The following is a 24,776-nucleotide window of genomic DNA, read 5'->3' on the forward strand; positions in this document are numbered from 1 at the left end:
TGTTTACTTGTTTAGGGAATTAAACATACAAAATAAAGGTGCATCGTTGCAAAAAGAACAAACATGAATCTGATATTGATATGAGTGGTAAAAATATAACCAGAGATAACAGGGATACATACCACAGCATGAACAGTATGGAAGAAAAAACTCTAAATACGTTGTCTTTGAAGATATGAAGTATCACCTTATCCAAAAGAACTGGATGACTACTGTTCTTTTGTGCCACAGATCGTCATGATGCCTTGTTTGTTGTGGGCTCTCTGGATGAAACGTTGGAGTTGAGGGGCTTACGCTATCACCCCATTGACATCGAGACCTCCGTGTCCAGAGCCCACCGCAGCATCGCAGAGAGGTGAGCTTCTTTCATTGGCACTATTCATTTTCAGGACATCAAGAGGAGGCAAAACACACTTAATTTACCGGTAAATAGAAGTTTAGATATATGGGTAAAAAGTCAAAGTACTGAAGGACATTTGTACCAGGTGTGTCTGTGCAAAGCTAACTGAACTATACATCATAATTTGGAGGCTATTTCACTTAAACAATTCAAACTGTGCAATAAGTGTGCTGTTGTCTGCTGCTCTTAATCTGGTCTAAAATCTAAGGCAGTGTGTGCTGGTTCACTTTCATTCATGTTGCTATAAATAGTAACAGTCATATCACAAGACACTGATTCCTAGTGGTTGATATTTCCTCATGATACTAAATTGATCTTGTTTTTTGCCATGTCTTGTCTGTCATGCATGAACTTCACCTATGGATACGTTAGTGACTGGTGTTTTCTCTACTTTTTTGTCCAATAGATTTATGTTGAAATAAATGTTTGCATTGAGAAGGCAATGGTGCAAAATAGCATTTGTGATAATTCCCCTAGAATGTGTTAAAGCCAAAGAAGTAAAAAATGTAAGGGGTTGAATTTACTGATATCTGTGTTGTTGTTTGGGAACAAAGCATGAAGTTGTCAGAAAAGTAAATACTCAAGTTTAGTGACCTGAAAATGCACTTCTTTACACACTCACTGGCCCTGCAGTTCATACAAAAACATGTGACATAACTCTTGTCGTCGTCCCCCCTCAGTGCTGTGTTTACATGGACCAACCTGCTGGTGGTGGTGGCGGAGCTGAGCGGCTCGGAGCAGGAGGCCTTGGACCTGGTTCCCTTGGTCACCAACGTGGTCCTGGAGGAGCACCATCTCATCGTCGGGGTGGTGGTCATCGTGGACCCCGGGGTGATTCCCATAAACTCCAGAGGAGAGAAGCAGAGGATGCACCTGCGGGACTCCTTCCTGGCAGACCAACTGGACCCCATCTACGTGGCCTACAATATGTGATTGCCCTTCTTATCTGATGCAGAAAACTGAGCCAGGCTCCGAGGACAGACATGAGGGAGAAGGACTTTGGGGGGAGCACTCAGAAGAGACCCCAAAGTTAAACCTCAGACACACGTTTTAAAAAAAAAACAAAAAAAAAAAACACCAAACAATGTGGGATTGCGAGAGCAGTACACGTGCTGTGATGAAATTTGCTTCTCTCTCAGAAACGGATCCTTCTTTGCTTCCACCTGCTTGATTACTGCAGACCAGGTTCACTAGATTACTAACAAGGGAGAGGAATACTCTCTCCTCTATTTTAGATCCATGTGTCAGCTGGAGAAAAATGACCTTCATCCTCTGTGTGCATCAAACTTCTCCTTGTTTTTTAAAGACATATTTCATAACAAACCCAAGTCAAAGAAATCCTCCCCCTCCTTCCATTCCTTTTTTTTTATCCATTCATCTCTGTGTGCTTGTTTATGTTTGCTCTAAACCCCCCTTTTATTCTGAAGGCAGGATGGCGCACTGGAACTGCTGAGGGGAGCTGGAACATTCCCCTCTTGCACTTTAAGTCCTTGCCCCACTGAGTCCACCCCCTGTCTCGAGGGGACAGCCCCTCAGTTTTTGCTGCTTCACCAGAGCAAGCCTACGTCAGTATTTTAAAAAGTGCCACCAGCAAGTGCAGCCCACAAGGAGGCAAACCTGACATATCACCTTCCAACCAGGTGCACAGTGGCTCTCACCTCCTATCGTCACTGTATTGGCAATCAAACGTTACAAAATGTCCTGCAAACGAAACATACTTGAAAAAAGTTGTTGGTGGAAAGAAAGAAAGAAAGCCTTGTGTCATAAACATAAAAACCTGGATGTTGAAGATGATCAGTGGGAATAGGAGTTGGTCGAGTTGAACGTTCCTATGATTTCAGAGTACTAATAAAGTTTTTAAAATAACTTGATTTGCAGTAGAAGAGTTAAGGCAGTGTAAGTGTGCAGAGTATGTCAACGAAGAGGGACAAATTCAAAGAGGAAGCAGATAGAAGCTTGACTTTTAAGCTTTGTTAACAACAGATGACACACACACAAATACTCAGCCAGGGAACTACTATCGTGTTCCATTCAGAGCTTTTAACCTTTTCATGTGGTCTCCGTAAGCACATAGACACTGCTCAGTTTCACATTCTTTTAAAGTCATGAAAGTGGCCTGAGTTGTGGAAAGTTCCATTAAGTACTGTACAGAAACAGTATACTCCGTCTTCTTCCTAGGACGGTTTGAATAGGAGTGGACATTTAATTTTTTAAGACATTTCTCGGTTAGCTTTGACAGGATAATAATGATTTTTCCTGACTTGAACTGAAGCAAGCTGCAAGCTTTCTGTTTGTGAAAAAGCAGAGAAGGCTCAGAGCATCACAGCTGATTAGACGTAGATCAGCAGAAGGCAGGTCAGTGCCTTTTTATTGCACCATTGTGACATATATTATTATGGACTGTTGGATTTCTTACAAACCAGATATCAAGATAAAGGACAAAACTTTGCCTTACTAAACCCTGTGGAACTTCAGTGCTTTTAATGCATAATCTCTCGTTTGCAGCTGAACTGTTTCTAATGTATTTAAAGGAACTATTTCACCTTTTTCTCACATGGAGTCAGTTAAAAAACACACTCATATCCTCTTTATAGGGAGGGGGGGTGTCTTTTTCTCTTGCAAAGACTTTTCAGTCATGCCCTTCTCATTTCATTATAACCATTAAGCCCAACCTTACCTGAATGTCAGTAACAGTGAGAACATAAAACAAAAGTAGGAATGAACAACAATCAGTTAGCAACCTGTGATTTAAAAATGGCAAATCCTCCTTTAAAAAATGGAGGTCATAAATGAGGGTAAGGCTGTTGTCTGTATACTGTAATTTAGAGGTCAAATACTGTATTACTGGTGTTAATGTAAATGTGTACATGGATATGAACTTTGTCCATAAGAACTTGACTGATTTTTTTCATACTTGACAGCATTTTTCTGCATTGTTGATTTATCACATTGCAAAAGAAAGAAAAACAATCTTTCCAATTATTTTGGCAGTTACAATGTGCACTTTCCCAATATCATTTTCTGTGTGTGTGTGAGTGTGTGTGTGTCCATGTGTGAGCGTGTGAGTGTGTGTAAGTGATATTTGGCTTTTCTGGTAAAACAATGTTTGTCTTTTGTAAGAAAATGATCCCAGAAACATTCTTTTTTTTTTTGTCGCCTCCACTGTATTTGAATTCTTTCCATACAAAATTGGAATCAAATATATTTTGTAGGGATTTCATCAACATTTTCCTGATGTAATCTTTCTTTAAAACTGCACAATTCTTCTGCGAACGCCTGGTTTGATTTAGAAGCAGCACGTCAATAAACCACTTTTTATTCAGTGCTGGACTCTGATGACATGAATGGAGCCAGTACGTGTGGCACGATAAGAGTTACTCATGAAAAAAGTAAGTGAAGCTTCTGAGCTGCTGTGTGTGATAACTGCTCTGTTGCTACTGTTTCACTACGACAAGTTTGAATAAAGTTTTATAATTTCACATTGGCCTTGAAGCCTTTTCAATAGTCATTGGTGCTATTTAATAAGGGAAAGTTGACAGACTTTTGTCCTCCAATGTCATATCAAAGAACTTTTTATTCCTGGATGCCCTTTTTGTGTGAAAATAAGTCATTCTTTTCTCCATGCCAACATTTATGAACATCCTCCTCATTGCTCGGCTCTATAATACTTTTCTTTGATGGGTTTTCATCAGCTGTGATATCTGATGAAAACTCTCACTATGGACAATGCAACTCCACATATTCCCCATTTCCATTTTAATATTTATTTCATTTTTTTTTTTTAAATGTTGTGCAGAATGACGTACATTTCAAACCTCCAAAGTTATTCTAAGCACAAAATGTAAATGTACATGTGAGGTTATAAAAATTTGGATCTTCAACACAAAAAAAAAACTCAAGGGCCCACAATGTATACCTCAACGACTGTCTGTTCACTATGCATTGTCGAGCTGCAGCAAAGACATCCTGAACTAGTCAATGGTGCGATAACTTCTAACACCATGTCTTACTTGACAAAAACACTGTCACACTGTCATTGGATGTGTTTCATGTCAAATAAAAAAATCCTTTGTCAGAAATAGTTCGACTGTTTCTTGATTTCCTTCAAAACAGTTTTGTTTTGCAGCTTCAGGGATCAGCAGCTGCAATGAAGGAAAATGCATCTTCATTCCACTAGGTGGCAGTCTAAATCCTTTATCTGAAAACATGACATTTTCTCCCTCTATGTTGTCATCACTGCCTAGATTTGTCATATTTCTACAAATATATACTTCTAATTCTCTAACATCAGATTTGAAGAAATAATGAAGGTTGTTCTTTGATAAAAAGTTAAAGATGTCTTTTACTGTCTGGCAGGTTGTTTATTGGTTTGGCATGTGATATTTGCTTATTCAAACAAATAACTTAAACTTATGAATTAATGTCTATATACACTAACCATTAAACAATCAACCATTCGCTCTAATATATATACTTCTATTGTCAGTGACTTGAAACTCGCCTGAGTTGTTTTGAGCGTGTAAGTAACACTGGAGTTGAATAGTAGAGCATGCTAGTTTCTGATTGATTAGAAATAATGGATGCATTGTTCATTTTCTAATTCAATTAAGAAAATTATTTTTTCAACAATTCTTTAAAATATTATCTTCCTTCTTTTTTTTGCAATACTAGCTGGACCTGCTTCTGAATTGTGTTGCCCTGAAAAATTATACCAATAACAATAAATTCAGAAAACAGATTTGGAGAAAAAAAAGCCTTTGTATATTTCTTCCTGACTATCTGGCTGAAAATCTTTATATATTCATTAACAAATAACTTATCTACCATTGTCCCTTAAAATCGTTAATGTATTTATATTTTACTGTTTTATTTTATAAACACTTGTATACTTGACTACATTGATGACTTGACTACTTTATTAGTACTCCTGCATCTTTTGTATACACACGAGTCATTGAGTCAAACCTCTCGCTTATCTCCAGCTTCACCCTATATTATATTCCTGCATTGTGAAGTACACCTTCAGTTTTAATAAAGAGAAAACACTAACACAGAATTCTCTTGTATGAAATAAGCTCAAACTCATGCAGAATGTTTCACATTTATTTTAGAGACCCTCAGTCAGAGTGAGTGTCTGGCACCATCTAACAAGCAAATATCTAAAAGTCTAATTTATCTCATTGGTAATTATGATCAAACTAAAAAATATATTTAAGATAGAAAAAGAAACATGATTCATTATTAATCCTGATGGTTAAATACCGGTACCTTTATATCAGTATGATTTAGTTCACACGGAACCTGTGTGTTTCAGAGCAGTGCTGAGCAGACCTGGGATCAGTTTTGTGTTCAGACTTTTTGCAGCAGACTCTGGCTTGATCCCAATCTCCACCCTAAAGCCTAAGCACTGAAACCTCACAGATTAGGCCTACTTGGACACACTATCATGACATCACACGTTGCTTGGAAACAAGTTGCATCATTAAATAATGACCAAAAAGCTCACTTCCAGTATTATTTATATTTCTTCCATTACAGTGTTTATCTATTTTTAGTACACTTGTAAGTGAATACTTATACTTATTATACTCAAATGCAGTGGTTCCCAAAGTGGGGGTCGGGACCCCAAGGTGGGTCGCCAGCCACCAAGAGGGGGGTCGCGAGATGACTTCCATAAAAAATTAAAAATCATTTAAAAGTGCATAAGTATATCTTTTTACCATTTTTGTAAATATACAAAAAGTAGTCCAATGTCATATAAGACAGTATCATTAAGTGAAATGGAAATGACATTTTTAATTCTTTTAGACTGTTGTATTATTTTGTGTTCCTAGTTTTTGGATAGGTTTATTAGTGTGTGCGTGGCTGTCGCTACGTTATATAACTAACTAACCACCTTAAAGAACAGTGGGGGGTCCCCAGTTTCTGTCACCCTTATTTTGGGGACCTGAAAAGTTTGGGAACCCCTGCTCTAATGTATGAATAACCACAAAAGAAGTTTACGCTACTGTCACTTGAACTCATCTGTGTTTTCTCATCAGCATGCATTCAGCACATACTCCAAGATGATACATCTCACAGCTAGCTTTTAAATTGTCATTAAGAAGGTGTGTCAGCTTTTTCAGAGACAGAAGATCAGGAAGGCTGCGGGACCTGACGGGTGTCTCCCTTCTGCCTGAGAGTCTGTGCGTACGAGCCCTCCCCCATTTTCACTCAGATATTCAACAGCTCTCTGGAGTTGAAGTGCCCTATACTGCTTCACATACTCCACCATCATCCCGGTCACCAAGAAACCCTCCATTACAAACAAAAATTCCAATGTACCTGTACTGTCCTGTGCAAATGGCAATAAACATCGCATCTGTGTCATGAAGTCCTTTGAGAGACTTGTGTTGTGCCACCTTAAGGACATCACAGGCCCCCTGCTGGACCGCCTGCATTTATCCTACCGGCAAACGGGTCGGTTGATGATGCAGTCAACGTGGGACCTGCACCACCTAGACTCCCTGGAGACCTACGCAAAGATCCTTTTTGTAAAATTCAGCTCTCTATCAACACCATCATGCTGGAAATCCTCCACCATGAACTCACAGTGCCAGCCTCCACCTGTCAGTGGATCACTAACTTTCTAACTGACAGGAGGCAGAAGGTGAGGCTGGGGAGCATCAAATCCAGCACCCAGACAAAAAGCACTGGGACCCTCCAATGCTATTTCTTTCTACACCAATGACTGCACCTCAGGGGACTCTTCTGTTTGCTGATCACACCAATGTCATTGGCCTCATCCAGGACAATGACTGATCTGCTTACAGACAGAAGACTGTAGAGATGTCAGTGGACTTTAGGAGAAGCCACCGCCCTCTTTGCTTTGGACCTGCTGTAGGCCTACTTCTATCTCAAGACCTGTTAAAAACTCAAAGAGGCCAATGCAGAAGTCAGAAATGACTGCTGGATGACAACAAAGCAAGTCTTCTCTGTAGACTCAATGTTCAGATGCAAAACTTAACAGACAAAAAAACCTTTGACCTCTTCGCAGACTGTAAATGGGTTTGGTATCTCTATATTGTGTCCCAGTTCCAAACTATTGCACAGGAGGTCGTTGTCTATGTTACTAACCTGATTGTCATATTGAGGCCACAGACTGTATAACACAGGAAGTCATTCATAGGGCCGTGGTAGTTGACAGCTGAGTATAGACGTGTAGTAGCCTATCCATAGAGCCTAACAAGATGTCAAAGAAGGCTGCCCATTAATAAAACAAAGTGCATGGTCTAGACCTGCTCTTTTCTTCTATCTTCTTGAGATAATATTTGTTAACAATTTGAGCTACGGTATACAAATAGAAAATGATTTATTGAAATTAATTGATTGATTACCATTTGCTGAAGTCTCTAGTTTCTCCAACTCCACCCCCTACTGTCAGAACAGGTATGGTTACGCCCCTCCCCCCCCCAAAAAAAGAAGATGGCGACGGCCGAACTGGCGTTGTTCCTTTCCACAAACCAACTAGTAATATTTAGCCTAAATATCAGGCTGGCTACCTCAAAATATTATTAGTCAACACCTTTCGCCTTAACAGGAATACTATATTTTGGGTTGCGTTGAGATAGCCTATGTGATTAAAATGGATAGGTAAAGCAGAAGCCAAACATAAGGCAAGCAGAGGCTGGTGCTCAGGGGTTTGTAGGCTTTTTCGATGGTTGAAGTTAGCCGAAGAAGTTAGACTTGCACGCTAGCTAGCAAGTCTGGAGGAGAATAGAAACCTATCTTAGCCTCCCTCTTTAACTTTTTGTGTTTAAAACATTCAAATAGGCCTACCCAAATGTTTAAGTTAAATGTAGGCTTAATGATGTGGCTACAGCACAAGATGATAAATAAAGTTGGCTGACATCAAAATGTAGACCCACCACTGCACTTATAATTATAGAACAGCTGAAGCTAGGCTACATATCATATGGCCAAGTAGGACTGTAGGGCTAAAAAGCAAAACCTCAGTGTGAATTCAGTTTGGCAAAGATGTGTTTAATTTCTAATGCAGTAGGTCGGATATGTAATTTGAATTGGCTTCTGTGAACAAAGTTATACACTTGATAGGCCCATCGCCTACAGTTCAACATGACATCTTGACCAATCTTTTATGAAAAATCATTCTCAAAAACTGCATGAAAAATGCGTTAAGAAGTGAGTTATCCAAATATCTGCTGTTATTGTACATATACTGAAGCTAACTGTTTGCTCATCTGTCAACGCTTTCAGATGTCTGGAAAGGGCCAAAAAGACAAAAAGAGAGCTCACACAACAAAGTTTATTTTGACCAATTCACGATGAGCCTTTTATAATGTTTTGTGACTAACTAAACAAAACATTGAAAGCTGAAGTAAGGCTATGGAAAGTAAGTGTTTGTTAGAGAACATTTAAGAGAATTTTCATTTACTAGGCTACAGTCACACACACACACACACACACACACACACACACACACATTATATAATAACAAAAAACAGGGGCAAGTGGCCAGATGAAGCCATTAATGCTAAAGAATAGAGATGAGGATGGGAGTCCAATGAAGAGACAAGAAATGAACCATATAGGCTTCATGTTTGTTTCATGGTCGGACAAATTACATCAAGTTGGTTTTATGTGCAGAACATGTAGCAGGCCTGCATATTTCTTTTTTGCCTGATTAAAAGACATGAGACACTTTCTTAAAAAAATGATTTCTTTCTCTCTTTGTATCTATGTCTCTGACTAAATTATCACAGTCTGACAACCAATAAATGCCTGCACTACAAACTCATCCCGCTGAACTCACAGTGAGCCGAAGCATTTTGTAAAAAAAAACAAAAAACAACAACAACAAAAAAAAACCCAAAAATCTTTTATTTTGCACAATCTTATCCAGGCTCATCTTTATTTTGTGAACCACACAGGGGGGGTGGGAAGGCTGCAGACCTAAATGACCTTTAGGATTTTGCCAAGCGCACTTGCCGACACTCCCTTACATTCTGCTGAGAGTCATCAATTATGCAGGGAAACTGCTCGCACTGAGGGAGAAGATCGCAGCAACAATATGGCGACAACCGCAGTTTCTCCCAAATCTTTTCCACATCTGCAGTCCTGCTACGGCTTCCCGGATTCATTGTAACGCCAACAAAGTGAGTATCCCTCATTTATAACCGTTTGAGAGATTGGCGCATGTATTTTTAGACGAAGGCAGTTTTTCTATCCGTCGGGTTCCCTGCGTAAATGTCGCAGAGCTGCACACTGCTCCGCATCTTTCTCTTTTTTTTGTGTGTGTGTGAAGCGGGATGTACGAGGGTGTCTGTATTTGTTAGGCATCTTTCGGCTGGACCAGAGCAGGGAAATACATGTGACGACCAATCAATTGATGTCGATTGCAAGATATTTAGCGGATTAACTCTTTCATGAAGAATTGTTTAGACCTTTACCAGAGAAAATGCCTGGTTTGGGGTAGGCTTCAGGGAGGGCACCGTTTGACTGCTCCAGCCCAAAAGGGCAAAAAAAGGAAGATTTTCCCTAAATTTTGCTCGCTACTTTTTTTGTTATTCATAGCCTTCGGACTGCAGGACGATTTACTGAAAACACAATAAGGATTCGGAAATGGGACTGATGCTATGTGAGTAGCCTGGTCTTCCTTCCACCGTCAACAGCTCCGTGTTGGTTCATTCATCCAGGTGATTTTTGGTGTGGCAGCATCACTAACTGACCCAAGTCGTATTATTCCGGCTTTATCCTTTTATGCAGATTGTGTGTTTACTTCAAGCAGCTGGCTAGCTTCACACTCTGGGTTATCTCGTGCACAGATAGAGTCCTTATTGATTTGGCAGTCGACATGGCTTCACGGGTGTGGTGCAGATCCTTCTAGGCAACGCTCAAAAGCGCCTAAAAAAAACCCCAGTCGTATTTGACTTGTGTTTGCTGAAAAACAAGGTTTTACATATTGCTGTTTTTTTTTCCCGATACATCGACATATTTTTTGACATTTCTTGGGCATGATTGGCCACAGCTTGACATTTTCTACATATAACCACCCACTGCAGCAATGGTGCTTTAGCCAATTTGGTGGTAACGGGCCACTTCTTTGCGCAGTATAACCTCCTGTTTCTCTGTCGTTGTGGTCGTGCAGGACTTTTCCATTCAATGAAATATATAGGCTAAGGGGGGGGGGGGGTAGACGCAGGTAATGGCGTCTGCAGGCCCTACCTTCTCAATTAATAGATCCAGTAAACAAGTCTCCATTTCTCACCGCGTCTTTGAAAACGAGAAAATGACTGAGGAGATGAAAATGTGCCTGTCAGTCTCTGAGACTGAGACACGAGCAGACCGGTAGCCTACTGTCACCGTGACTTGTTCACATTGGATGATAACCTGCCGGCCTACAGGCGTCGGGAGAGAAAGGCCTGGTTTACAGCACAGACGGATTGGTTATAATAATTTTTCCATCAACCCTGCATGTTTTCTATCGTGCATATATGTTTGTGTGTGTGTGTGTGTGTGTGAGAGAGTGGTGCTGAAGCGGACAGCGCCAGCAGAGCAGCAGAAGGCTCAGTGACTGTGAGGTTCTGGGGTCCATTTTAAAACAGACGTCTTGGCTCACAGGCTGCATGTTTTCATGTGCATGTGTTCAGTCTTTACTGTGTGATACCAGCACGGTAAGCGTGTTCAGGAGTGTGTTATGCAAGAAAGTAAGAAGGAAGTGACAGGCCCTGTGATTCAGATATGGCTGATGTAGTTCTCCCTTTTCTGGCAAAATCCACCCCTCCCACCCTCCTCAAGCTGGAAACAGAATTGAATAAGGTGTTGTTATTAGATCAAAAAATGCAAATATTTCCAGTCTTATTTGAAATGCTTGGTGTCTCAGTTCAGGTGTTTCCTCTGAAGCCCTAACATTAATATGTTGACCCTGAAGTGTCCTGAACTGTTGTCATGAAACCAACAAACACGTTTTTACATCTTACTGTGTCACGAAAAGGCTCCTCTGAATCATGCAGCCACTGGGCCTTCTGTAAGCCTTTCCACAGCTGTTCAGAACACATCACAAGGAGTAAATCCTTAAACGGGTCTACTTGTCATGGCTCTGTTATTGCATGACCTAGAACATGTGTTCAACTTTAAGGGGAAATATTGGCTGGCATACATACCTTCATGATTATGTTGCCTGGCATGTTACCTGACACAGCTGACAAGACATTTCTTTCAAGTATGCAAGTTACATTATTTTTTCTTTCTTTATAAGACTGTGAGGTTTATGACAAAACATAGAAGCAAGTTAATAGAACTTCTTACATAATGAATTCTTAATAATTTGAAATTACAACTGCATTACTGTCAATTACATGTCAGGTTTCTGATAATATCGATCTCTGCAAATGACCAACGTTGCTGTTGTCTTGAGTTCCCAGTTTGATGTACATATATCAGATGGCTGATACCAGCACACGCTTATACCAAGTTAAATGTCTTGCTATTGCATTCATATGAAAATATGCATTTCCGGAGACAATGCCTGGGGTGTTTTTTTCAAATAGTTTGCGTGACAGAGTGACTTTACTGTTTACAATCCTCTCAGCTGTGTCTGCACTGTATAACATCACAATGAGGTGACAGTGGTCCAGTTATTGTGTAATGTAACCTATTCTTCCATTCATACAGTTATTGTTGTATATAAGCAGCTCTCTCAGTAGCTTATAGATGAGGTTTAGCATTTATTTTATCAGCTTAAAAATGTAAAGGCCACCATGTTTGTAGTGAGTGAACTTCCTTTCAAAAAATCAGGGCGGGTGCCATATGGTTGAGCTTTTAACCATACAATATATGTAACAGTGAGATCCATGATAAATGAAGGATCAGATTTATATAGATCAGCTACTCCAGTTGAAATCTAAATTCTCCACACGGTTTTGTAACCAAAACACTTTTATTGATGCATTTTTGGTTTTATTTCTGAATACTGAACCTGCTCACCTTAGAAACCTTAAGGTTCAGTGTCCATCACTTTGCCATAATCTTAAACATGACTGGTGTATTTGTGTTAACAAGCCACTGGGCAGGGTGTTCAATTTCACCTACAGAATATGCAACTGTGTTCCTGTTGTCTGGATTGTTAGATTGATCCTTAAACTGGAGTACAATCATGTTTAATGGTATCTACTTACCTGAGACAAAGGGAGGGAGAGAGAAGCTAAAGGTACATTTATATCCTTATGTATTGTGTTAAAACTATACCTTTTAGGTTTTGGGCATCATCTGATTTTGGAAGTAAATGAACAAATCCATTATTTTGGTTTGCTTGACTGGTTTTAAAATATACCTGTGTAAACAGTAGCACAAGAGAAACAGTATCTATTTGTCTGTAGTTATTGATAGAGGGATACCTGCATAGCCAATAGCTGTAAGACGACATTCCTGATTCTCATCGGCTACTCTCAACATCTCTTGTAGACAAAACTATTATGGGGTAGCACTTTGACCCCTACAGTCCAGATATAGAGTTCTTTTATTTTTCTGCTTATGGGCTGTTATTTATTACCCATGGGACTAAGTGGTTTGTATTTACAGTGACTGATTGCAATAATATTAATTAGAATTATTACATAATTAGAATTATTTTCTACCATGACTGCTTAACAAAAACTGTACATTTTTGTAAATGATTGCTGGATAATCATGCATGCATCTGGGCAATGGTGATGTTCCATTTTGCTTTTTGTCAAAAGTTCCTATGGAGACAGAGAGAATTCATGGTTATTGCTGACACATTATATTGTATAGCTAAATAAAAAAATAAGTGTGTGCTCACTTTCTAAATGGACTTGTTAAGAGGTATTTTTGAAGTTTGGTTGACTCTCCCTCTCTGTGTGCCTCTCTGGCAGAGCTGCTACTGTAGATGGTACAAACCTGAAGACCAAGTAGCTGCAGGATGAAAACATGGCTGCACCCCTTCTTGCACCGCCAGGACCTGATAGCTTCAAGAAGTTTACCCCGGAATCTTTGGCGACCCTCGAGCAGCGCATCAATGAGGAGAAAAACAAGAAGCCGCCCAAGCCGGACAACAGCTACCGAGACGACGATGACGAGAACAAACCCAAGCCCAACAGCGACCTGGAGGCTGGGAGGAGTCTGCCCTACATATATGGGGACATCCCTAAAGGACTGGTGGCGGTACCACTGGAGGACCTGGACCCATACTACGTGAACTCTCAGAAAGTGAGATTACAAAGACACACAAACACATGCATGATATCTGCTGACATTTACTGATGTATTTTAAACCACATGGTCTGTGACTAGGGCTTGGTACTGTATTTAATACCTTCTGACACCATCCAAAAGGTATCCAACGTAACTCAAGAGAATACAATTTATCTCAACTATCTGATGTAGTTCCAAGCCTGCACACATGTTCCTCCATCAGATAGTCCCTGATTTAATTCTGGATGACCAGTTTCTGGATAGCAGCTGTTTATAAGACAGAATTTAACTTTAAGAAATTTGGTTTAGTTTCCAAAACATTTTGGAGAACACAAAAAATGACAATATTTCTTGACTAAGGCATCAGACACTCTCATTTTATTGGCTAAGGTATCACAAAATCTCAAATGATATTCCACTGGAAAAAAAAAATGGTGGTTATCCCTTTACATCAAGTGTCTAAAGTCCCAAATCACCACTGTTTATTGTTTATTGTGCACAGTATTGCCTCTTTATTAGGCAAAAAAAACAATAACAATGCATCATCGACAGAAACAATTCAATTCAATTCATATTTATTATTATTATTATTAGTATTAGTATTATTAGTATTTCAATCCATTTAGTTGCTTTTAAACCAATGATTGCAAGTAGTTCTGATAATTCCCGCCTCCCCCAATTGGATCAGCATACTCGCCACTTTTGCTGTTTAGGCAGGTTATGAGTAGCCTCGTGATGTCAAGGTGAGTCATACGCAGACAAAGCAGAGACGTTATGTGCTATGAGATGGTTAGCTTCCAGATGTGCTGTGTTTACAGTTGCTTAAACGATTACGTTAGAGACCGCAATTATGTTTCCCTCCTCGAGGACCTTTTGGGCGTGTACGAGTTGAGTCTTTAAGTGGGACATTGTCTTATCGCTGATGTGCTCGCAGGGCTTAGGGGAAAAGGTCAGAGTAAGTAGCTATTGAAGTTCCACATGAAGGGCTTTCCTAATTGTTTAAGAAATAATCTCTGACAGGAGAGAAAAGCAGCGGCAGCCTTTGAGGACTCTGATTGTCTTGTTGGAGACACTGGTCTCTCACAGGCTTTCTGTCATGACTGATGCTCAGTTTGAGGACAGTCGGATAACCTTGAGAGTCTCTGAATATCACCTGTCAAGCAGAACTGTTACAGGAGACTGTATGTATTTCAGATGACTGTCTGGCTCTGTTTAAAGTGATATAAAGGCTGTCTCTGTGTAGTTTTTGAAAGAGGTTGAATTAAGGTCTCGTTGTAGCCATTTTAAAAAATCGAAGCCATGAATGCAATGTTGTTCAGTGTTTGACAGTGTGAGCCTGTTTGTTAAGACTGGCCGTCTTTACTTAAGCATTAATCAAGATGCAAAGTGCACAAGGGTCACTTTAATGCTGGTATGATGATAAACAGGACAGATAGTTCAGGGTTGAATCTTTGAACGAGTCTGTTTTTGCCCTTTTTCAATAATTATGTAACAACATTTTAAGTCTTAACTAAAATGGTCTCCTCTGATCACATTTATTCCAAATACTGCTCAACATTTGACAACAGTCTTGTATAACTCAGTGCCGGTCCACATCATACAGAAAGTTCTACATGGGGAAACAAAAAAACAGGCTTGTCATAAACTGTTTAGTCCTCATCATTATCTGAACAGATTTGTTCAGATATTGTGTGTCCATAGATATCTCTCTCTCTCTCTCTCTCTCTCGCTCTCTCTCTCTGGCTGTCTCATACCTCCCTGTCTTTACACGGTGCACGCCGTCTGTTATGTAACCACCAGTCCAGTGCACAAGTAGGAGACACGATTCAGATGACACGTGGAACACATTTCCAGCAATATATGGTGCTGTTGATAAACGGACTCATTAACACTCCCTTTTCTTTTTAGTCTCATTTGTCAAGCGTTACTGCCACAGATGCATTCAAGTTGTGGGAGTGTCTTTGTGTCTTGTCTTTTTGTCTTGTGTTTCGCTGTTCACCCCCACCTAACTCTAGCAGCAGTCCTGTCTGCTCTCAGCTTCAGGAAAATCTAATTATGGCCCTCAATCTTGTCTCGTTCCAATGCCAAAGGGAGCCGATGCTGCTACCGATCTGGCAGCTCGAGCAGCTGTGACGTCAGATCAGGTGTTGACCTTGATGGAAGAACGTTGCTCTGTTGTCTTTGTAACTCAGAGGTGGCAGGATAGCTCTGGATAGGTTTTTCTCTCATGGACTCAGGGCTTGATGTTGGAGAATAACCGTAAAGGCTGTTAATCTTCCACATCACAAATCTTTAGCTGCTGCTCTATCAAATAGTGTCATATCTGATGAAGAGGCAGGCAGGCTGGGTTGGTCATGACGCAGCATCCAGCTGGTGGCCTGAGCTGGGCAGTGCCATTCTTAGCTGGGCCAGGCCACGTCAAGCTCAGTACAACGCATGTGAAACAGATCATTTTTTAGGAGAGGGAAAAGAGAGAGGGAGTGACAGAGAGTTAAAAAAGAGAGAGGGAGGATGTGAGGACAGGGACGAAATGGACGACATGTGCAAGGATGCATGAGTGCACTAGTTCTCTTTCACGATGCAGGCAGGCTTACTGAAATGGTTTTAGCTGGGGAAGACCTGAAGGTGAATAAAATATTCAGTTTTTACGAGAAACAAAACAGAGCTCTCTGAGACATTCTCATGTTTTCATTTGAAGCAAAATCAGTTAATTTAACATTAACCCCAACCAACCTGTGTAATTGTATAAGAAAATAGCTAATGTTTTCCTGCCTGTCCTCTTTTGTATTCATGAAAAATATTAAATACGACATTGATACTATCATGAAGGTACTTATGCTTGTAATGCGCCCTGATGTAAAGTACAATTCATCTTAAAAACCACGATATGTAGATCACGTTTTAAGAAATGTGTTCCATGTCATGTTGCATATTCATGATATACATTTTTCTTCCACTAACCGATTGTGCTTTCAAATGAAACCCCAAAAAGCACAATCACATTTTTTAAATGCAAAATGGCAGTAACAGGGGAAAGGCAGAAGGACGGAAATATGAGCAGTTTAGCAACTAGCATGGCAGCAGAGCCTCTGAAGCTCTTGCGCTAAAGGACCGATAAATCGTAGTCCATTTACCATTTACCACATGGGATGAAAAAAGGGGGCTCTTTTAATAAATGCTGTGGCCCCATGGTTACAGATTGCTGCATCCCTGCCTGATGGCTGAAGGTTGTGTGTGGAAGCAGCGCTCTCTCTCTCTCCCCCTCTCTGTCTCCCGCCCATCCCCCCCTCCCCTCGCCTTCTCATCTTCTGCTCAGCTCCCTCGCTCTGGCTCCCTCCGCCCTGCTTCTCCTCAGCCTGCTGCTGCCACAGTTGCTGCCTGCCTGCCTGCTCTTCTCGCTCATCATCTCCCCTGTTTTCTGCCTGTCCTTTCCACTGCTCTCCTCGTTGCTCAGCTCTAGATTATGAAATTTTCAGTAGCTTTGCAGCAGTTTAGTCATGCGTTACAAAAAATGAGTCCCATCATATAGCAGTAGTGTGTGTGTGTGTGTGTGTGTGTGTGTGTGTGTGTGTGTGTGGATAACAAGCTTGGTTGCTCATTTCTAGGCTTTGTGCATGTACAGTATGTGTGCCTGTGCATTAGTCTATGTGTATCCATGATGCACATGCACACAACATGTGTGTGATGATTTCATTTAACAGAAATGTCACGCTACTGGCAACTGGGATGTTTCCATGTATGCCATAATGGCTGACCATTGTGCTCACTGGGAATGTTTATCGTGTATATTAGGATATCAGGCTGCTGCTCTGACCCATAACAGCAGCTCGAGGAATTAGATTATCTAATCGTGTTAAACTGTGCAGGCTTGTTCTGAGTTGTCTATAGATCTTAAATTAACATTGGGTGGTCATGTGACAGAACTGTGTCTCATCCTCAGGGCAGAAAGACTCCCATTTCAGTTCCATGTTTCCACCTGAGATGTTTATGTTTGTTATTCACAACATTTCACACATGCACCTCATTTCTGTTGGGAATGAACTGATAACATGCAGTGACAGTCATGTGACCCCCACACTCAGACCTCTACATCTCCTTCCCACACTTCTTCCTCCTCCTCCTCCTCCTCCTTCTTTTTGACTCCACTGTGTCCAGCCTTCAGTGGCTCTGCAGAGCTTAATGTAGCACAGGATGCCTTGTTAAAAGCACAAGGGCCCATATCACTTCTGCAAATGCACAATCACATTAAAGTTTCATGCAAAACGGCATATTTTAGTTAAACAATTATAAGGTTATCCACAGAAAGATGCTCCGCCCGCCCCTCTCGGCTTTGCTCATTTCCTTTAGTTGAAACCACCAAAGCCATGAAGTGCAGGGGGGCACTGAGTGACTGGGACAATCTACCAACATAAGCAGCTGTTTTCACTCTGCTCACATGTGCTTCAGTTCATTGATAAAAAGTGTATACCTTACCTACAAATGTCTAAGATACACTGATTGATATGCTGAGAACATACTGGCAGTATATGATATAAGACTACATATTTGTTAAGTGAATCAAATTCACAGTTTGTGTATTTAATATTTCATGTTGTTACTATTTTGCATTTTCTGAAATATGTGAATTCATATCTGACTTTGAACTGATCACTATTCTCTGTGTCTCTTTCTCTTCTCTCCACAGACATTTATAGTGCTAAATAGAGGGAAGACAATCTTCCGTTTTAGTGCCAACCCTGCCTTGTACTTCATAAGTCCTTTTAATCTGGTTAGGCGAATAGCTATTAAAATTTTGATACATTCATATCCTTTCAAATGGTGTCTTAACAGCTAAGACAAAAGGGTTTCCTGTTCATGTGCATTATTCATGATGATATGTTCTGTCGTCTGCTCATACTGCTATTGATGTTTTCTGTGACTTTTACTACAGGAGACAGAGACATACCAATTTGTATGTTATTGGTTGCCATCAAGTCTGATAATGGCAATCAATAGCACTCTTCAGTCAATGAACCTTGACTATGACTTTAAATAGCATGACAGATTACATAAAATATATATTTTTTACAGTACAGGAAAACATGCAGTAGACATTTTATTTTTCTAATGGCAGGTTAGTACTATTGATGAGTCATCCTTAACATCAAACCAGGTTAGATCTCCTAAAAAAATTGTCTATTAGGATACTTTATTACATAACCAGAATATTTATCTGTGAAGTATTTTATTTGAACCGAGATCATTCCAGCCTGCCAGGTTTTTTTGTATCAAATAATGACTTGAATGAATTGAACACAGATCTTAAAGAAGCGATTATGAATACTTATATTGTCAGAACATTTTTATTTTTTTTCAAAGTAGAAGGATGGAGACAGATGGAGGTCGGTGTGATGTAGAATAACATTTCCAAATCTGGAGGTAAAACAAAAATATATTAAGGATATTTACATTCTCTACCTACCATAAACTAAACCGTACTCGTAACACTATTGATTATTGTACTCCCCTTTGCTTTACCTTCCATTCTTAGCCACAAGCCACAACTATTACTGACCTTTGTCTGCTTTCAAAGCGGCTTCTGAGGTTTTCATTGTTTCCTACCTGTGTCAAGATGTCTCTGCACTAAAGGTCTCGTAGCATAAAAAAACCCCAGGCTATTTCCTCTAAATAAATAGCATTTAAATATTTCATTGGTATAATAATGGCCTTTGTGGTAGTAAGCACACATAACCTCCTTCTGTTAAGTGCTGTAAGTAGCTTTTACGACATTAACCCTTAATATGCCGAGCGCTAGTAAGACCTAGCTGACCACAGAAATCACATTGAATACAAACACAAGTTACCGTTGTTTTATATGTATGTTGTGCTATGTGATCCATATTTTCCTTAACCTGCTCCTCACTCTTTTCAGCATGATCATTATGTGTACTATTTTGACCAACTGTATATTCATGACCTTTAGTGATCCTCCTGAGTGGTCCAAACAAGTAGAGTAAGTATTCCCTTTTAATGTTTTCACTCAAAAGTATCGATGCATGCTAACTGCTTGTTGTAAAGGTCATTTCAATCATTCTTAAACAAAATGTATTTATTGAATAACTTGTAACTGGATGTCCTTATCCAGTTTGCCAGACACGTCCAAAGTATGTCACATTTTGAGTTTGTCATTTTGGCTCTTGTTTTGTATGTCTTAGAAAATGGTCCTGCATTATGATGGATGTAGAGCCACTGGAGAACCTGTAGTCTTGTTAAAAAGATGCTGTGGGTTCAACATATTCATTTAGATAAAAACAATACATGCAAAAGTTTACTTGACTTTGTCATTCCTCCACTCAACTTGATTCATTCCTTGGTGATTCAAGAGCTAACGAAGGTGCAGACCTGAAGATGCGAGTGAGCTCTAATGCGGCACGGTGAACTGATTCTGTCAACCTTCTTTTCTTCCAGGTATACATTCACGGGGATTTATACATTTGAGTCGCTTGTAAAAATCTGCGCACGAGGATTCTGTATAGACGGGTTTACTTTCCTCAGAGATCCATGGAACTGGCTGGATTTCATGGTCATTTCGATGGCGTAAGTATTTTCCCTGTTACTCAATCTGTCAGTAAATGATGCAATGTAAATATGTGCACACAAGTACTACCATTTTATTGCGGGGTAAAGGGCGGGTAAAGAAAAAGAGGTTTCTGTTGTACGGATTGTTCATCCTTTCCTTATTTGTCTTTCTCTCCGTCTGATAACTCATCTTCTGTGTTTCCTCCTTCGACCTGAGACTACTCTGGTCTGTCTCTTGGGGAGTTGAAGGTTTTCATGCGACACTCTTTGGCCTTCCTGACAACATCTACACCTCAGTCTCATTCATCAGATTTATCTTCCTTCTGTCATCCGCCTTTCCTTTTGATTCATGTTTTCTCTTTCAATCTGCTGGAGTCTGCACCAGTAAACCTAAGACCGCTATCCCATCGTCAACTACACTTCCCTAAATAGTGTTTTCTACAGATTTACCTGTCTGTATGTGAGGAAATAGTACAAGTTCATCTCCATTGTTTGTTTAGCTCACCTCCCACGGCCGGTCTGTTTGTGACTTTACCTTTTCACCTCATCTTTTCATGTAAATAATGAGCTGTTGTAACTGTGGTTTGATCCTGCAGGTATATAACAGAGTTTGTAAACCTAGGCAATGTCTCAGCTCTGCGCACGTTCAGGGTGTTGAGGGCATTGAAAACTATTTCTGTAATTCCAGGTAAGACAGGATGGGGCAGGGGACGGTGGGGCGGGGTCGGTGTTAGGTGTATGTGTCTTTCTTTCCTTTTACCTTCCACCCTTCTCCTCAGTGGACAGGCTCTGTGAGTGGCGTCGTATTCCTCCTGGTTCGGTGGTGTTGTGCTCTTGGCGTGTGTGGTTATTGTCATCGTGTTTGTTCTGTGTGTGATCCTTCCCCTATTTCAGATATATAACAGAGTTTGTGGACCTGGGCAATGTATCTGCGCTGAGAACATTCAGAGTTCTCCGAGCATTGAAAACTATCTCTGTCATTCCAGGTGAGACTCAGTTTAAACACTAAGGCTGATCCTCTCACCCTTTCTTTTCTACTCACTATTATTATGATGACGATTATGATTTAAGCAACAACTAAAAAAATTGGAGACAACCATTTTTTGATTTTTTTTCCCTCCAAAATTATCAAAAATGGTACTAATACATTTTTGATAGGCTTTGCAGTCTCCTCCAAAGTGTCTGCACTCTCTTCTGCCCCAGTAACAATCTTATTAAGAGACTCACTTCCAAGGCAGCTGTGTTGCTCTTTAGAAATAGCTTTAACCCCCTCATTCCCCACCAGCTTTCAGAATAAACAAAGCCCTGTTCACTAGCAAAGAATATTGATAGAATATTCCCAGTGTAAGGAAAAAATAAACGTAATTATACATGGTATTTATCAGCTAAGTATAGCACAAAGCTTCTCAAATTGGTGTGTAATGATGCTATTTGTCCTTTGACCAAAATGAAAAGTGGTAGTGAAATTAAGACATCATAAATAAGTTGCACATTCATAACTTGCAATTGAATTGGAAATAGAGGATTCCATGTTTTTGGGATCAAAAACAAACCAAGTGTATGTCAATGTTCCTTTCAGAATATCTTTGCTCTGAGCTACAGTAGATCCCAGAGAAAACACATGTTAATAATAAATGAAGACTGCCAAGCCTAGTTTGTGAACATATCTCTTATGCTGCATGATGCTTTTCAGTCACTTGCTTTTACAATATTAGCCTACCGAGAGCTTGGCTGACTAATGGCATTGAGAGTTTGATTTGCCCTCTATTGTTTTTTTTTTAGTTTGATTATTGATTTTTTTCTCTTTTTTTTGTTTTTTTTTTACAACCGACTTGAATGATATGGTAAAACACAGTAAAAGAAACGGTGTGCTCACATTGTAGAGGTTTGGGACACAGATGGGATGGTGGAATGACCTCTTGACCTTTTGGACTGACAATGACCCCACATCTATCTATCTATTGATAGAGGATGTAGAGCAGATGTCGTGTTCACTCAAAAGAACTGCTGTGGATGGCTTCTTTAAATTTCACATTCGTTTGGGGACAAAGAGTCTATTAAGTGCAAATGGAAATTCTTGGTTTAGCTCAAAGACTGAAAACAAGGAAAAACAGCTTGCCTAACTTTTTCCAAAGGTTAAAAAAAATACACCTACCACAACTTCTTAAGGTCAGTTAACATGAAGTATCCATTGAATTACTAGAAAAAGAGAAAATACCAACCATGTGATCAACTATAGTTTGGTGACTGCCTTTTAAAGTCCTATGTTTGACTCATCAGCAGTCAGGACCGTACTGTTATTAGACTTGACCAAATGGTGGAACTGAAATGAGCTAGGGTTAGCAAAAGCTAAGTTAGCAAAGTTGTACAGTTATACAGACCATTCCCCAGGCTAGTTAACTTGCTAGCTTTTCTAGATAGTTGACAATCTAAGCGAAAAAGCAAGGTATGGTGTGTGCAGTCACATCTAATGAGTAATAACATTTAAATAAAATCTGTAATTCAACTACCCAAAAAGCTGCAGCACGTCTTTCACTGACTGTTGGTACCACTAATTCAATAGGCAGCCATATCATTTGTCAGATACTTTTATAAGTAAAAAATACCTTCACTCACCTGTCACTCACTCACCTGACATACTTCTAACAGCTGAGTTATATAGTTTTTTTTATTTTTTATTATTGTGTAATACATACATTTATATGCCCGGCCCGTATGGGTTCAGCCTCAAGTAACAATTCAAAGAAGTGCATTTTTCAGTCCTGAGGTCGCTGTATGATTGTTGTTTTTTTTCCACTTTTGTTGTTGAACAAAAAGATAGTTAGTGAGCTTAATGTGTTATATTTGATACCTTACGACCAAGCCAACTGTTTCCCCTTGTTTCCTGTCTTTGTTCTTAGCTAAGCTAACTGGCTTCTGGGTGAAGCTTTGTTTTGAAAACAAATTTGTTTCTTAAAATTTTAAACTATTCAGAATTGACATTTCATTAATACCCATGACAAGCATTGTGTCAGGCTTGTAAAAAACCTTTTTGTTGATAATATCTCTGTGTTTCCTAATTGACTCTACCTAGCTAATAGAGCATTTTAATAAGACTGTCCAAATGTGACTTCTAAATTTAGAATATGTTTAATAAGAAGATACACCATGTACAACTGGTGAAGCCTGCCGTACCCATAGAGACCAAATAGAAAGGTGTGTGTGTGTGTGTGTGTGTGTGTGTGTGTGTGTGTGGGGGGGGGGGGGTTGGTTATGGGTCATCCAGCTTCGATTATAGAGTTCCTCGTGGACCTATGTGAACGCTCCCAGAGGATTCCTGTCTGAAAGGTAAACCCATTGTGTCCTTAGCGAAGGTGTGGATGAGACAGACTGTAGGGTCACCGTATGGGGAGTCATTGCTTTCCTTATACAAGACAGTTCAAGAAAGTGCCCACGCTGGCACTGGCATTGAATTGCTCCTGTTCAGCCTTGGCGTTTAAATGACCTGCATGTTGTTTCCAGTCCCCTTGCCTGTGCCTCTGTCCTTCTTATGGCCCCTATTTGTGCTGCTGTGCTCTATTCCTTATAGATTACCTCTCACTTTTCTGCAGCCTTCCCCCTCTTTCTTACTTTGCAACTGCAAAATAAATAAATAAAGGTATGACAGTCAAAAGCAAATTGGACTTTTCATTTGATATTTGATTAGATATATTTTATATTTTACAACATTTTCTATCCAGGCGGATCTGAGAAGAGTGGGAAGGCTCCTAAATATTTCCTGTTGTTTTGTATTTAGAGATTTCTTGTACAGTTTCTCAAAATGTATAACATATATCTCAATTTTTATAAAAATGGCTGTAGTTTAAGTTTTATTCACAGATAGTTATAACAACAAACACATTAACATTTAAGAATCTTATTACATCAATAGTCATCTATGTAGTGGAAACATGATACACTTTAGATTGATAAATTCAGTATGTAGGCATTACAATTAAATGAAACTACATCCAGATTCTTAAGGACAGTCCAAACTGGATGTCTCTTAGTTATGAATTCCTTAAAAGGAATTGCATATTTGCAGCAGTAGAAAATGATTTCTAGCAAAGATAGACATTACAGCATTGTAACTTGGACATCAGCATCTCCTGTATCACCCATGTGGTTTGTGTACGTGTGTGCGTGGCTGACCCCCAGGCCTGAAGACCATTGTGGGCGCCCTGATCCAGTCTGTGAAGAAGCTTTCGGATGTGATGATCCTGACAGTCTTCTGCCTGAGCGTCTTTGCCCTCATTGGTCTTCAGCTCTTCATGGGCAACCTGCGCCACAAGTGTGTGTTCTGGCCAGTCAACATCACCGAGAGCCACCTGGCCAACGGCAGCAAGGGCTTTGACTGGGACGAGTACATCATGAACGACAGTGAGTAGAGGCACAGCTTCACCTGCTGTGAGCTGGCAGAAGCCTATGGGTATGAGTCAGTCCATATGCTGGAAGCATCTAACAATATGCCATATTGGCAATGGATAGATAAAGGGAATCGCTTTGAAATGAACTGCGCTGAAAATGAACAACTGAAGTCAGAACCGGTCTGAACGGGTTTAAAGACCACTGCAGAATAAGCAGATTT

General features: G+C 39.9%; 3 protein-coding genes across 3 annotated transcripts in view; 2 read left to right on the forward strand and 1 right to left on the reverse strand.

Moving 5' to 3' along the window:
- dip2ba (disco-interacting protein 2 homolog Ba) overlaps positions 1-4,479 on the forward strand; it is a 45,940-nt gene extending 41,461 nt beyond the window's left edge. The window contains exons 37-38 of the mRNA XM_061058605.1: positions 232-355; positions 1,081-4,479. Of these exons, the coding sequence (XP_060914588.1) occupies positions 232-355; positions 1,081-1,333 (377 nt within the window). The 3' untranslated portion in view covers positions 1,334-4,479. The remainder of the gene's footprint in view (positions 1-231; positions 356-1,080) is intronic.
- The window catches only part of rpl10a (ribosomal protein L10a), a 199,148-nt gene that overhangs the window by 128,764 nt on the left and 45,608 nt on the right, over positions 1-24,776 (reverse strand). The gene's annotated exons all lie outside the window — the stretch shown is intronic.
- scn8aa (sodium channel, voltage gated, type VIII, alpha subunit a) overlaps positions 9,401-24,776 on the forward strand; it is a 41,025-nt gene continuing 25,649 nt past the window's right edge. The window contains exons 1-7 of the mRNA XM_061056687.1: positions 9,401-9,555; positions 13,294-13,627; positions 18,297-18,415; positions 19,515-19,604; positions 20,060-20,188; positions 20,767-20,858; positions 24,347-24,568. Coding sequence (XP_060912670.1) covers positions 13,349-13,627; positions 18,297-18,415; positions 19,515-19,604; positions 20,060-20,188; positions 20,767-20,858; positions 24,347-24,568 — 931 coding nt within the window. The 5' untranslated portion in view covers positions 9,401-9,555; positions 13,294-13,348. The remainder of the gene's footprint in view (positions 9,556-13,293; positions 13,628-18,296; positions 18,416-19,514; positions 19,605-20,059; positions 20,189-20,766; positions 20,859-24,346; positions 24,569-24,776) is intronic.

This window comes from Labrus mixtus, chromosome 15, assembly GCF_963584025.1.
Source record: "Labrus mixtus chromosome 15, fLabMix1.1, whole genome shotgun sequence".
NCBI classification, from domain to species: Eukaryota; Metazoa; Chordata; class Actinopteri; order Labriformes; family Labridae; genus Labrus; species Labrus mixtus.